The 15,718-nt window shown below is 42.2% G+C and overlaps 2 protein-coding genes across 2 annotated transcripts in view; one reads left to right on the top strand and one right to left on the bottom strand.

The window, feature by feature from the left end:
- Window positions 1–15,718, bottom strand: part of LOC308490355 (optic atrophy 3 protein-like) — a 46,572-nt gene that overhangs the window by 12,976 nt on the left and 17,878 nt on the right. The window lies entirely within an intron of this gene.
- Window positions 8,409–9,639, top strand: LOC308490354 (protein FAM3C-like). Its single transcript, XM_081032448.1, is given in 2 exon segments — window positions 8,409–8,955; window positions 8,958–9,639. Coding segments are annotated over 2 exon segments (681 nt in total). The 5' UTR covers window positions 8,409–8,519; the 3' UTR covers window positions 9,203–9,639.

Consider the following 15,718-nt stretch of genomic DNA (forward strand, 5'->3'; position numbering starts at 1 on the left):
AATAAGGCCATAAAAAAATAAAGGAAACAGAAGAGAAAAACACAGAACCAGAGAGACTAAGTCAGCCAGGAAGGAAGAGGAAGGAGTGGGTGTTAGCCAGGTGAAGGGACAAACACCACAGGAGATGTGGGGCAGTCCCTAGACGGGAGATAAGAGCTGAACTAGAGGAGGGGCGGGGGCTCCCACGGCGCCCCCAGGCTGGGACCCCGCCTCCCTGCTCTGCTCAGGCCCAGGCTGAGCTGTTTCTGGCCCCCAGGCGAGGTGCTGGTAGCCCGAGTGGAGCCTTGGAGACGCTGCGGCAGTGTGGCGCTAGACCCCAATGATGGCACATGGAGCTGCTGTGGGTACCACTCTACCCCTTCCATCGAGGCTCCCAGAGGTGCTGCTCAACCAACATGAAATTCTGGGTCATCCCCAAGGACAATAACATGTCAGAATATGACGACTGCAGGAAATACAACAGAAAGGACCTGTAGGCTCCAGGAAGGCATCCTTGCTTACCCTCGACTTCCCCCAACCCACCCTTTCCTCCTAAGCCTTCACTGTGAGGACGTGGGAATTACCCGTGTCCCCTTCTTTCCAAGACTCTAAGTTATGGGCCACAGGTCCCCATGGTGTGACCTTGCATAAGTCACCTCATATTTCTGGGCCTTAGGCTCACTCTCTGCAACAGACCTAATCGAAGAAGCTTCCAGCTCTAGTTGGGGGGAAAGGATGACGGCCCAATGGCCAGGGAAGATGAAGCCTGCAGTTCTGGAAACCCTTACCCAGGACTCTCCTTGTAGGAGGGGAGATTTGTTTCTATCAGCAAGTGAACAGGCTGAGCTGAAGGCCCCAGGTTGCTGAGTTCACCCGATAGTGGTGCCAGAACTTCTCTCTGCACCTTCTCCCTCCTAGCAATTCTCCTGAGCTGTAGGCCTGGTCCTCCTAGCACCTGAGAAGCAACAAATTCAAGAGGGGAAAGATGGGTGTTCAAGGATGCTGACTGCAATGATGTTGAAAGTGGTGAGAAGTGGGGAACAACCCATCCAGAAGCAGGTGATTCCCAGTTCGTGCACGTGACGGTCCCCTGGGACTGGGCCTTCCTGTACCATGAACGTATGAAGCTCTAAAGGATACTCCCCGACTGCCCTGACACAGGCTGGGGACGTGAGTTAGAGTCGGCCAATGAGACCCACTGCCCAGGATCTGCGAGGTGGGAGGAGGAAGACAGGGCCCCCAACTGCAGCTCTGGTGGGGTTCAGCTGGACACAGTAGGCTGGGGACACGGGGGTTTCCCAAGGTGAACTTCCAGTGTCCTGTCACCAACGTCATGGGCGTCATGGCTTCTTGGCCCCTGGATGGCAATAGGTCGATGTGTTCTTCAGCACAACGCTCAAGGGGGCAGCTTCAAAGGCAGCAGCTCCCTGGGGTCAGTTCTGCGGCGTCCTTCCCAGCGGCCGAGCCAAGAGCCAGTTCATCGAGCCCTTCCAATGACTGTGCAAGCCTCAATCTCCGTATTAAATGCTTTCTGCCTAATTTACTTGGAAATGCACCAACAATTGGATGGACAGAAGGATGGACCAACAGACTGAAGTGTGACAAAGCAAGTACTGTAAAATGTCAGCAGGAGTATCTTTGTGAGGGTATGTGGGTGTGTTTCAATGTAAAATTCTTTCACTGTAGCCATATGAAAATGCCTCTAATAAAGTGCTGAGAAAATGCCTTTTTTCTTAAAAGAGCCGGAGCGTTTTCTCTTTCCTCTAGGCGAACGGTGATGATGCAGGGGGCCCTGGAAATGACCCGTTTTCTATGGCTGACGTGGCACAGGGCCCTGAATACAACAGGTGGACCAAGCAGCTACCTTGGCCTGGGATGCGTGCCCAGCACAGGGGAGAACTCTCCTCCCAGGAACAGAACCAGGAATAGAACAGAACAAGGTACAGTGCTAAGGAAAGGTCCAAGAATAGGGGCCTCCAGAGTCACTGGGTCTCCGACCCCCCCGTGGCCTGAGATGAAGGTGGGAAGCACTCCCTCAGGCTCTCTCAAGCAGGAGAACCTGCTGGTTAAGACGAAGTTCATTCTGGGATTCAGGAGTTCCCAGTCTGGAGTCCCCAAAACGCTCCCTCTCCAGGCCTCAGTTTCTTCCTCTATAAAATAGGTTTAATAAAAACCCCGGTTCGCTCAGTGGTTAGAGCGCAGTGCTCATAACACCAAGGTCGCCAGTTCAATTCCCCCATGGGCCAGTGAGCTGCACCCTCCACAAGTAGACTGAAAACAACAACTTGACATGGAGCTGACGGGTCCTGGAAAAACACATTGTTCCCCAATATTCCTCAATAAAAGTTAAAAAATAAAATAGAATAAAATACCAACCATTTGAAAAAAAACAAAAACCCCTTACCCACAGGATTCTATGAGATCCAACAAGATTGTGCCTGGCTGCATCCAAAGATTTCAGTAAAGTGCAGCCATTGTTATTTTTATAAATTAGGCCCAGGCTGGGGCCACTGAATATCAAAACTGAAAGTTTTTATCCACTGCGGGGAAAGATGACAGAAAATACACTGAGGTGTGCTCCTAGAGGCCTGGGAGGCGAGGGCCCTGTTAGAATCCCTAGAGGTTCCTCTTTCTTCCTGTAACTGCCAAGAGAACACAGCCTGGAGACCGGCGGTCCTGGACTCAGGCCCAATCTCCACTTCCTCCACAAACCCATTTCCCTCACCAGAGGAATGACTGGTAAAACAGCCTCCAAGAAGAAGGGACAGCTCTTCTTAAGAGTAGACTTCCCATTAATAAATGGAGAAGGGAGAGGAAACAGAAAATGAGTATCAGGCAAATACCGTGCAACAATTGCTGTTGCAGACAAGATCTACTCACTCCTGCTAAAAGGAGTGGGCCAAAGTCTGAGAAGAAACGGGGTGTTTGCGTAGTCTTCAAGTGTCTTCCCTAAGATATTTTTTAACAAAGGGGAAAAGAGTAACTTTACAATGGGCAAACCTAGCAGACACCACTCTAACCACATTGACTTTGGTGGACATGACCAGAAATAAGATGGACTGAAGTCACAGACCCCCGGATGTGGTGCAGAGGACACAACATCATTTCTCATGAGAAAGCATCAGACAAACTCAAATTGAAGGGCAGTCTACAAAATAACTAACCAGTACGCTTCAGAAGGGTCACCATCATAAAAGACAAAGACTGAGAAACTGTCACAGATCAAAGGGGACTAAAAAGACGTGACAACTAATTGCAACGCAGGATACTGGATAAGATCCTGGGACAGGAAAGGGACGGTGGAGGAAAAACTGGTAATATTTCAATGAGGTTTCTCGTTGCATTAATAGAATCGCATCCATGTTCATTTCCTGGGTTTGTCCACTGGACTATTGAAGATGCTGTCATGGGGGAAGCTGAGTGAAAGGTGTGCAGGAACTCTCTGTACTGTTTTTGTAACTGTCCTGTAAGTCTAACCTTAGTTCAAAATAAGAAGATAAAAAAAGAAGTCGCCTTCAGGTGGCGAGACTGTGAGGAAATGGACCCTCTTAAAAATACGTTTCACGCCCTTGAGTTAGTAATTCTGCTTCCGGAAATTGATGCCGGATTTTACCAGGATAAGTGTGGAAGGCTTGCCTGGCACGTTACTCTTGTAGCATTGTTTATAATAACAATAAAAAAGCCAGGAAAAACCCTATAATCGGACTATCCTACAGTCTCATAAATTAAAGTAATTCTGGCAGCAGCTGAAGTAAAGAGTCAGAAAGTTTTTAGTGCTGATAGAGAATTCTCTCAAGGATAACATGGTCAGTGAAAAGCAGTGACGACGAGCACACTGTTTGCTACATTCATGAAAAAAGGGGAGGAGGGGTGCGTATTGGCATTTGCTTGGAAATGCAGCTGTTGGGTGTTTTTTTTTTTTTCCTGGAAAATACACAAGATAATTGTGAACGTAAAAGGGACTACACAGCAGACCTGACATGCTAAGTGACCAAAAATAACCACACAGGATGGCCTGACATAAATTCCTAACTGGGCAGGTCATGGCGGGTAGTCAAGTCTCAGGCCCACAGCTTCCTTAGCAAAGTTCAGTCTTTACCTTAAGTGAGCCCTGTCCACTGTTCTTACGCATCTCGGATAACATATCTTTGACGTGTCAGAGGGATTTTCACTTTTTAAAAAAACTTACAAATTCTTTATTTCTATAATTTTCCATTTACTATTTTGGTAACATGGTTGACCGCAAGTAACTGAAACTGCGGATAAGGGGGTCTACTACATATCTAAAACTTACCTCATCTACCGTAAAGTACACAAATCTTAAGTATACTCGTCCAGTTGATTAATTTCTATATATGTATACACCCATGCAACCGTTATTCAGATAAAGATACAGGTTATTTATAGCACCCCAGAAGCTCCCCGTGTCCCCTACAGTCACACACCTCCCTTCCAAGGTAACCATTATTTCAACCTTACCATTGATTTTTGACTGTTTTGACTGTTGTTGAACTTAATAAAATGGAAGCATACAGCATTTCTTCCTCAAACTTACTTCTCTGTTCCCTGTCTCTGACAATGGCACTCCCACTTACCCAGTTACCCAAGCTGGGAATCCACCGTGGCTCTTCCTCCTTTTCCCTTGCCTCCTCCCCCAGGGCCACTGGAGCACCTGGTCCAACCCAGTTAGGGAGACACCTTGGAGATGGGTGAGGGGCGAGTGGGGCAATGGCAGTCCCAGAGTCATTTTCTTTTCCGAACACCTTGGAGTCAGAGGTGTAACCATCTCACAGAAGTCCATGCCCTGAAAGTCCTGATTGTTAGCTTGTTGCCCACACATCATCTTTATTTCCTGTAAATGTTAAATGTTAACTACCCTGTACCTCGCAATGTAAAAGAAGCATGTATCTCTCCATTTTGCTTTTTATCCAATCCTGGAGATTCCCCGTCCCCCACTTTGCTTTCTCCCTCATCCACCGCCAATGGATTTCATGTAAATTTTCCTTACATTTTATTCCTTGATTCTAAATGTATAAAATGAGCTGCCAAACTGCCATTCTCCAGAGAATCTTCTCAATCAATTCAGGTGTTTTTTCTGGGCATGTCCTCAGTTTGGCTCAAATAAACTTTAATAAACTCATAAATTTTTTCTATAGATTTGGATGTTCTTTTGTGGACATGGGAAAGAAAATAAGAGGGATCCCTACCTCACACCTAACACCCAAAATAAATTCCAGATACATCAAAGCCTTAAACACTATAGAAATAAGACTGTAAAATTACTAGAAGAAAACATAAATCATTTATAATCTAGAAGTGGATAGTGTTTCTAAGGATGCCAGAAAATCTAAAGGTCATAAAAGAAAAGATGAATTGATTTGACGAAGTTTAAAAAAAAAAAAAGGTTTTACATGGTAAAAACAAACACAAAAACTACAATAATGTCAACAAATGACAATGTCCGAGATAAGATTTGCTACTTTTCTTACAGAAAGAGCTCCTATAAATTAATTAAATAAAAAGACTCCGACAGCTTGCTAGAAAAATGGGCTAAGGCTACAAACAGACTGATTACTGAAAAATTCAAAAGGCTCTTAAACAGATAAGAAGACATACAACTTTGTTCACAAGGAAATGCAAATTAAAACTAAAATGAGAAACTGATCTCCACGTGTCAGGTTGGCAAAAATCAGCAAGTGTCTCAGTCCACGGGAGGGACCTCACTGCTAGGACAAGGTGATGCACACCCACCACCAGGAACGATTAGAGACATCTGAGGAGGATTCAAATTAGCACACCTCGCATCTTGTTGCTCCTGTATACTCTCAACAAATTTTGAAACACTTACGAACCCTCTTTCAAGTTGTCATATCCATTTTGTCATTGTAAGTTGAAATAATTGCAAAAGCATAACTTCTGGTATATGACCAGAATATGATATGACCAGAAATGATATTAACATTTTAAAACAAATCTGTCGTGTCACTATTTTTTTTATTGGGGAATATTGGAGAACAGTGTTTCTCCAGGGCCCATCAGCTCCAAGTTATTGTCCTTCAATCTAGTTGTGGAGGGTGCAGCTCAGCTCCCAGTCCTGTGCCATTCTCAATCTTAGTTGCAGGGGGCGCCGCCCACCCCAAAGGGGAATTGAACCGGAAACCTTGTTGTTCAGAGTTCCCACTCTAACAGAGCCATCCGGCCGCCCCTCCCGCAGCTCAGTGGCAGCTCGTTGTCTTCAATCTAGTTGCGGAAGGAGCAGTCCACTGGCCCAGGTGGGAATCGAACCGGTTTGTTGTTCAGAGCTCGCGCTCTAACCAACTGAGCCATCCAGCCACCCCTGTGTCACTCTTTTAAGCCCACAGAAACTGAATACCTACCATCATTCATTTTAAAAATACAGCAATCAGCTCTTCCGACACAGTATTTACATCATTCCTTATTCTCCTTGAAATTCAACTACATTTTACTGTCTCACAAAATTTTACCCTAACAGAATATAGTTTTATGCTCAAATGTCCTATTATATTTCTCTGAAACAAAAAAGTATCTATAAATGAAAATCAAAATTTTCATTTCTGGGGATCTTAGTTAAAATTTTTCTCTCGAATTGAGTTACAATTACAATCACTATTAGTGTACCACTAATCAAAACAGCATATATTATACAATTTGATGCATAATTATTAAATATCAAAAGTAAAATGTGACCGGAGACGCATGCCTTAGTAAAGTGGACTGGGGAGAACATTCCCGCCGTCTGTATTTCAAAGCGTTCCTTTGTGATCCTGGAGGGGTTCACACCTGGAGCATCATCATGTCACCAGGAAGGGGGAAGAGATTTGCCTTTTCCTCATACTTTACTTCTCCCATAATTTCTTTTCCTGGGAGCAAAGCCACTGGAAAGAGAAGGAAGGAAGACCAGCAGATTCCTCTGGCAAGTCAGGTACAGTCAGAGATACGAAAAGGAATATCCTCCTCAAACCCTCCCTGTGGGGGTGTAGGGTATGGACATGGGTAGGGGAGGTAGTGGACAGGGGGCACTTATCCCCCAGCATAAAAAGGCTGCCTGCCAAGTGCCACATAGACTGGAATACTGGTGGCAGCATTCTCTGGGAGAACATAACCCAGAAATAACCTAAATTCCACCAACAGGGCCTGGTATATCCACATTATAAACCAACTGCTATGAAAAAGAATGTGAGAGCTCTAAATGTACACAAATATGGATGGATTATCAAGGTCTGCTGCTAAAGGGAAAAAAACGGCACAAAACAAGGTAAACAGTACACTATCTATCATATATGTGATTAAACATACGCATGCCTAGAATATGCTTGCTTATGCATAGGACACTCTTGAAGGTGGCTGAGGGGTGACCTTTGGTGGCTCCCTCTCTGACCTCCTACTTTCCCACTCACCCTCTGCCCTAGCCACACAGACCTCCTCACCATTCCTGGAACCCAACAAGTATATTCTAGTCTCAGGGCCTTTGCACTAACTGTGCCTTATGCCTAAAGCACATTACCAAATAGCCACAGTTTCTCACTTTACTCGAGTCTCTAATCAAACATTTACCTCCTCAGAGAGGCCTTCCTAAACCCAACCTAATATAGCACATGCCTTCTCCCATTACATCCAATCCTTCTTCCCTGCTTCATTTTTTCCTTAGTATTTATTACCATCTAACACATAATATATTTTGCTTTCTTATCTTGTTTATTATCTGTCTCCTATCAGGAGAATCTCAACTCCATAAGGGCAGTAAACTTGGGTCTCTTTTTACACAGTTGTATCCCCAGTGCCTGGCAAGTAGTAGGCATTCAGTAAGTATTCCTTAATGAACAAAGGAAAAAAGAACGGCAGACAGGCAGACAGGAATGGGAAACATATGTACTTTTCACCATATTACCTTTGATACCATCTGAAATTTTTCTACCATGTGCTTTATTATTGACAATGGAATTAAATTAGAAATCAAGAACACTGAGAAATCTAAAAAGGCCCTAATATTTGGAAATTAAACAACACCCCCCTAAATAACCCATGGGAAAAAGGAGAGATCACAAGAGGAACTAGAAAATGGCATGACAAACAGAAATGAATGACAAAGAGACAAACTTTATGGGACACATCTAAAGAAGTGTTTAAAGGGCAATTTATATTTAAATGCTTACATATAAAAAGAAAGATTTAAAAGTAATAATCTGAGATTCTACGGTATTAAAAAATAGCAAATTAAACCCAAAGCAAATAGAAGAAAATAATAAGGATAAGAGCAGAAGTCAATGAAATAGAAAATACACAAAAGAGAAGAAAATAATAAAGCCAAAAAGTGATCTTTTAAAACATATATTGGGAGGGGAAACTGGAGCAGCTCGGGAGGGCGCGGAGCGCGAACGGGAGGCGGCGGCAGCTCCCCGATGGCCTCCGGCAGCACTGACCGCAGGGAGGCAGAAGGCAGGCGGGCTTGGCTTGGCGGAGAGGCGGGCGGGAGGCTGGAGCTTATTTAAGGAAAAGTGCCATAGAGTGAAAAACCAAACATGAGGGTAGCAGGTGCTGCAAAGTTGGTGGTAGCTGTGGCAGTATTTTTACTGACATTTTATGTTATTTCTCAAGTATTTGAAATAAAAATGGATGCAAGTTTAGGAAACCTATTTGCAAGATCAGCATTGGACACTGCGACACATTCTACAAAACCCCCCAGATACAAATGCGGCATCTCTAAAGCTTGCCCTGAGAAGCACTTTGCTTTTAAAATGGCAAGTGGAGCAGCAAATGTGGTGGGACCCAAAATCTGCCTGGAAGACAACGTTTCAATGAGCGGTGTGAAGAATAATGTTGGAAGAGGGATCAATGTCGCCTTGGTAAGTGGAAAAACAGGAGAAGTATTAGACACTAAGTATTTTGACATGTGGGGAGGAGATGTGGCCCCATTTATTGAGTTTCTGAAGTCTATACAAGATGGAACCATAGTCTTAATGGGACATATGATGATGGAGCAACCAAACTCAACCATGAGGCACGGCGGCTCATTGCTGAACTGGGGAGCACATGGATTACCAATCTTGCTTTTAGAGACAACTGGGTCTTCTGTGGTGGGAAAGGCATTAAGACAAAAAGCCCTTTTGAACAGCACGTAAAGAACAATAAGGACACAAACAAACACGAGGGCTGGCCAGAAGTTGTAGAAATGGAAGGCTGCATCCCCCAGAAGCAAGACTAAGGAGGAGAAATGGAAGGACCTGCATTTTCACTACTGATGGGGGAGCTACAGCTGAGACACTGTATAAATATTTTCAGAGCGTGCAGCCCTCGGTGTGCACACGAGCACTCTCTTTGGATAGCAGGATTATTTATTGCTAACGTAAATAGATATCTCTGTAAATAGTTGTCACAATGAATAAATCACTGAACCACGTCTAAGCATATTTCTCTAATAGTGCAGTGTTTAGACTGCTATGGAAAGGACATCTTCTAATTCTAAAAGCATACTCATGGATAACTAAACAGATAGTGGAAAATGTAGATAGATACTGATAGATATACTGGTTGATGTGAAAATCTATCATGGAATAATGTGGATTTGAAGAAGGAGACATTGTTTTCTTCTATATATATTGCCTTTTGATGATAGTGTCTTTTAAATTAAAAAGGTATTTGGCTAGTTGTGTGTGTAATCTTACTTTACAAGTTGACTCTCCTGGTAGACCTCTTTTCTTAGTCTTTCTCTTCCCTTCCCTAGAAGCCAAGTAATAAAATGATATGAAAATCTGTATATGTGAAAAGCACAATATTCCTTTTTTAATGTACACAGTAAAAAGTAAATATGTAAAGGGAGATGACTTTCATGATTATAGCTTGCTGGAATTTTGTGTTAGCAATGTGAATGACTTGATCTTGTTTGTATAAGCTATTTAGAGTGAGGGTGGATGTGGCAGCTCCACAGACCTGGGGAATCAGGCCAGGTCCCTTCCCCAACCAACCTAATTAGATCATCGAGGACGGCCGTGTCAGTATATTTACAGCAATACTGGCATGTATTTTCCTTGTTTAATTGTTATCAGCATTGACAAAGTGGCTTGGAAAGAGGCATGCTTTACTACCACAATAATTTTGATTTGTAAACCAAGAAATTAATTTTGTATTATTTAACTTCACACTAGCAGTTTTTGCCTGAAGATATATGGTGACATATTTAGAAAATATTTAATTGCTGAATGGACTGATACCATTTAAAAAATAATTTTATTTGATACAAAATGACTTTAGACCCAATTCTACATAAAAATATAAGAGATCTAACTTTTTTTGTTAACTTTAGATGTTCACTAAATGACTCGTTATTTTTGGTTTGTTTTTCTAAAATTTTTTGAGGCATTAAGTACTTATTATATAGGAAGTATCTTAAACTGGAACACAGACAAATTTAATGATCAAACTACCATTCATAATAAAAGGCAGCACTGACATTTTGAATCTAAATTTTAGATGACTTGTATAAAAACCTAAGAGCAATATTTTTTATTTTGCTGTAAACCAAGTTGGAAACTGTTCATCTATTTCTTAAATATTAATGAGTTTTGGGATCCTGTTTCTTCCCTCAAACTGAGTGTAATTCATGAATAAATGCACTATGCAAGACTAAACAATTTTTATAAACTTTTCAGATGGTGGTGCCTATATGCTAAATCACATTCAGCATGTATATTTGACATTTAAAATACTTCCCTCAATTCTGTAAATTAAAGAACAGGTGTTTTACAGTTCCAGGGATTGTGAAATAAATGTCGCTTTTTTTTTTAATAATGAAAATAAATACTTTTGGTTTTGCATTGTGAAAAAACAACAACAAAAAACCAAAAACATATATTGATAAACTACAAACAAGATTAGTGACCAAAAATAAAGAAACAATAAAACATAGATTACCATTATTTAGGAATGAAAGAAGAGACAAAGCACTACCTATCCTACAAGTATTAAAAGGATACCAAAGAAATACTATGAACAACTTTAGGTCAATAAATTGAACAACTTATGTGAAATAATATCTACCTTGAAATACATTATTTGTAACCACTGACACAAGAAGAAATACAAACTCTGAGTGGTCCTATGTCTACTAAGGAAATTGAATCTGTTATTTAAAACTACAAGCCCAAATGGACATTTATGTCAAATATTTAAGAAATAATTTCAATTTTATACAAAATCTTACAGAAAGTAGAGGACGAGGGAACATTTTCCCAATTGTTTTATGAGGGCAGCAAAAACCATGATATTAAAACCTAACAAAGACACTACAAGGAAAAATGACAGAACATGCCACTCATGACCACAGTTGCAAAAATTTTTAGGAAAATATTAACAAATCAAAGCCTGCAATATATAAAAAGAATAACACACCATGACCAAGTTGGGTTTATCCAGGAATGCAAGATTGGTTTAATATATTTTTTAATCAATAATTTTAATTCGTAGTAGTAACAGAATTGTGGTAAGCCAGCCTCCAAGATGGCCCCCCACAATCCCTGTCTCCTACTCTTGACAGCCGTGTATAATCCCTTCCTACATTGCATGGTCTGAATGACCAATAGAATACGGCAGAAGTGGCAGAATGTCACTTCCAAAATTATGTTAGAAAGACACTGCCTCGTCAATGTCGGTCATTTTCACCCGTGGATCGCTCTCTTTGGGGGATGTTGGCTGTAGTCATGAGTAGCCCTAAGGCGAGGTCCATGTGGAGAGAAACTAAGCCCTCGGGCAGGCGAGCGCTGAGACCACAAGCATGTGAGTCCTCTTGGAAGTGGATCCTCCAGCGCCAGACTCGGAGCCAGAGCCACTCAACAAAGTTGCTCCTAAATTTCTGATTTTCAGAAACTGTGTTTACAATCAATGTTATTTATTATCATTATATGTATTATATTTATATTCATTATCCTAACAAATGTTTACTTATCACATGAAAAAGTACTCGACATCACCATTCATCAGAGAAAAACAAATGAGTTGCCAACTGGAATGGCTAAAATTAAACTATGAAAACATTAAATGTTGGTAAGCAACTGGAACTGCACTGGGAAACTCTTCGGTAGTTTCTTATAAGATTAAATATACCTTTACTGAGTAACTCAGAACTTTTACTCCTGGGTATTTAGCCAAGAGAAATGAAAACGTGTATCTACATAAAGACTTGGATCAGAATGTTCACTGCAGCGTTACTAATAATGACCAAAAAATCTGGAAACCCAAATGTCCATCATTAACAGAGTGGAAAAACAAAGTGTAGCATATTCATATATTGGAAAAGCAGAAAAGAATACACACTACAAGCAATAAAAGAAGTGAACTACCGATGGATGCAGCAACAAGGAAATATCTCAAAAGCATCATCATACAACCAAAAGCTAGACTTAAAGGTCACACTGCACTATTCCATTTATATGAAGGTGAACAACAGGCAAAATGAACCTACAGTGAGAGAAGTTAGAGGGTGACAGAACAGGAGAGGAGGGAACTTCCCAGGGTGACGGAAATGTTTTATATCTTGTATTCCATAGGTTACACGTTTATATGAACTTATCAATACTCATTAAATTATACACTTTAGATCTGAACACTGCATTGTACAGATATCGTACTCCCATAAAGAACATGCAAAAACCCTATATTAATAACTAAACATAAGAGGAGGGGTCTGGGTGCCAGTAGAGCTTGATTTCTTATTCTGGGTTGCAGCATGGAACTCGTTTCTCTCTCTGAGTTATTTCCCCACTCATAAAACCAGGACAATCATATAAACTCCCTAATAATAAGGTGGTTAATACCATTTGTTGAGATCACACACCACATAATAAATAAAAACCATTATCATCTGTTAAGAAATTATCATTCAGAGTAAACATAGCTTTGAGCCAGTCCCTGTCCTGGCTGGCCTTTCCTGGATGTGCTCCAGCTAGCTGCGGCTTCTTCCTACTCAACACTGTTCCAGGTGTTAACAGGCTTACGGTGCCAAAAGCAGAGCAGTACTTTGACCCACAGACTTGGCCTCATCCATCATTAATTACTGCCTTCGGGGACAGCAGAGATGCCCAGTGCACCAGTCACGGGAGGGAAACTGGGCCTGCCTGCCAAGCATCTTGGGGAATCCCATCTTCCCAACTCCTGGTCTAAAGGGTTCAGTAGGGGCTAACCCCCTCCCTCAGACTGGCCAGTCAGAGCGCTGCTCTTCTCAGTGATTGGCTAAAGGATGGGGATGTGACCCAAGCTGGACCACTGAGATTCAACCTGGGAATGTGTGTAGAACCCCTCTTTGCTCTGGAGTCCCTAGGCAGGTAACTAATACCCTCAAATGTAATCTCTATGAGAACAGAAAGTTTTAGCTGTTTTGTTGACTACTAATTAGTCATACTTCCTAGCACACAGCAGGTACTAAATAAAGATTTGTTGAATGAATGAATTATATAGCCTATTAATGGACTGACGCATGTCCTTGTCCCAGAAAAGAATGCCACCTCTACTTCCTACTCCAACCAGGAGAGACCAACACAACTTAGTACTACAGACAACATCCGGGAATTTAAGAGGCACAAGAGAAGCAGCTGAAACAGAGGCTAAGAGCTTAGTGTGCTCTGGAGTGGGGTCCTGGGTTCAAGTCATGGCTCTACTATTTACTTGCTGTGTGACCCTGGGAATATTTCTTAAACTCTTTGTATCTCCATTTCCTCTTTTTCCAAATGGGGATCATAATTCCTGGCTCACAGGGATATTGGCACATTCAAGGCTTGTGCATGAACTGATTTCTAGTGGAAGACTCAGCACAGCTGTCTGCAGAGACCAAGAATGGGATGGAGCACCATGGTGCAAACCAGAACCAGACAATCTGGTTCTAGCTCTACCACTTAGCAGCTGCGCCCCCCCGATAGGTTACTTAACAGCTCTCTTCTTTCCTGTCATTACACTCTAGAAGTGACAATCACCATCCTGTCCTCCCATATAGCAAGGGGTGGTATGTGACTCCATTCTGGCCAATTAGCAGTGAGGGGAGTCTCCTGGGAGCTTCAGAAAAAATTTTTCTCTTCGAAGAGCTCTCTCTCATTTCACTGTTCCCCCATCATGTTATTCTCTCTCTCTCTCTCTCTCTCTCTCTCTCTCTCTCTCTCTCTCTCTCTCTGTCTTTCCTCCTCCTCCTCCTCCTCCTCCTCCTCTTCCTCCTTTTCCTTCTTCTTCTTCTCTTCTTCCTCCTCCTCCTTCTTCTTCCTTCTCCTCTCTTCTCCTCCCTTCTTCTTCTCCTTCTCCTTCTTCCCTCCTTTGGACAGTGCAGTATAAAGGCATGATACCTGGAGCTACAGCAGCCCTTTTGAGGCCTTGAGAAAAATTATTACTTGAATACAAAGATGGTAGAGACAGAAAGAGTCCTCAGGTTCCTACTGACATCCCGAAGCCATCAAACCAATAGAGCCACCTTACTTCACCAATAAACATCCTTGTGATTTAAGGTTTGATTAAGATTTATTGGCTGGGTTTTCAATGAATTAGAGATGAGCACAAACTGATTTATGCCTTTCTTTCACAATAAACATATATTACTTTTGTAAATTTAATGTCTCCTCCAAAAACTTCGGAGGAAAAAACCCCATAAAACCCAAAAGTAAAATAAAACTTGATTCAATTTTAAAAAGAAAAGAGATAAAAATGGCAACACACTCAGCAGGGAGTGCTGAGCCCTCAGAAGAGGGCAGCTGCTGTGGCTGTACACTCATCAAAGGCAGGACCCAGGGGAGTCTGGAAGCCTGAAGACAGCTTAAGAAAAAGGAGTGAGGGAGCTCTGAGCAAATCAGCAGCTACATGGAGGCTTAGCGGTCTGAGTTGGGGTCAGCTGCAGCCCGAGCAGCAGGAAAAGAGGAGGGGCCAAGAAACTGAAAGTGGGGATAAGACCCCATTTGGGGGCAGAGGCACATCATGGGTGGCAGAGACATTTGGGAAAACCTCTAAGAAACTGAGCACGGAGTCTCAAGGAGGGGTGAACAAAGGGGCAGACACGGTCTTTCTTTGGGGCATAGGAAGAAAATATCAGAACTTCTGGTTCTGTTTATGTTTGAAGGAGGAGGAGGGAAGGGAAAAAAAAGGAAGGAGAAAGAAGAAAAGGAGGAAGGGCAGGAGGAGAACAGAAGAAATTAAGCTTTACTAGGCATATAAAGAGATATACTGAGGTGGACTGCAGAGATACGGCCTCTCCCGCCTCTCAGCAAGCAGGTGCCAATCACCCCAAGGTGACAAAGGCGCCCTCTCCCGGCCACATAACATAATGCAGCCTGAGGAAATAGATTCTCTAGGATATTTTCAGGTTGCAAATCAACCAGCCCTCACACATGGGCTTCTTCTCCTTCTCCTTCTTCTTTTTTTTAAAGTTTCAGGTGTACTAAACAACGTAATGATTAGACAGACATTTACACCCCTCACAAAATGAGAACTCCACCAAGTCTACTACGCACCTGACACTGTACAAGGCTATTACAATACTATCGACTATATTTCCTATGCTGTACTTTACATCCTATGAGTACATATATATACATATATATTACAGTTGCCATTCAATATTATTTTATATTAGTTTCAGTTGTACAGTGCAGTGGTTAGGCACTTAATATAATCTACGAAATGATCCTCCCAGTAAGTCCAGTACCCATCTGACACCCTAATAGTCTTTACATTGATTATATTCCGAATACTGTAT

This window comes from Rhinolophus hipposideros (genome assembly GCF_964194185.1).
Source record: "Rhinolophus hipposideros genome assembly, chromosome: 21".
Lineage (NCBI taxonomy): Eukaryota > Metazoa > Chordata > Mammalia > Chiroptera > Rhinolophidae > Rhinolophus > Rhinolophus hipposideros.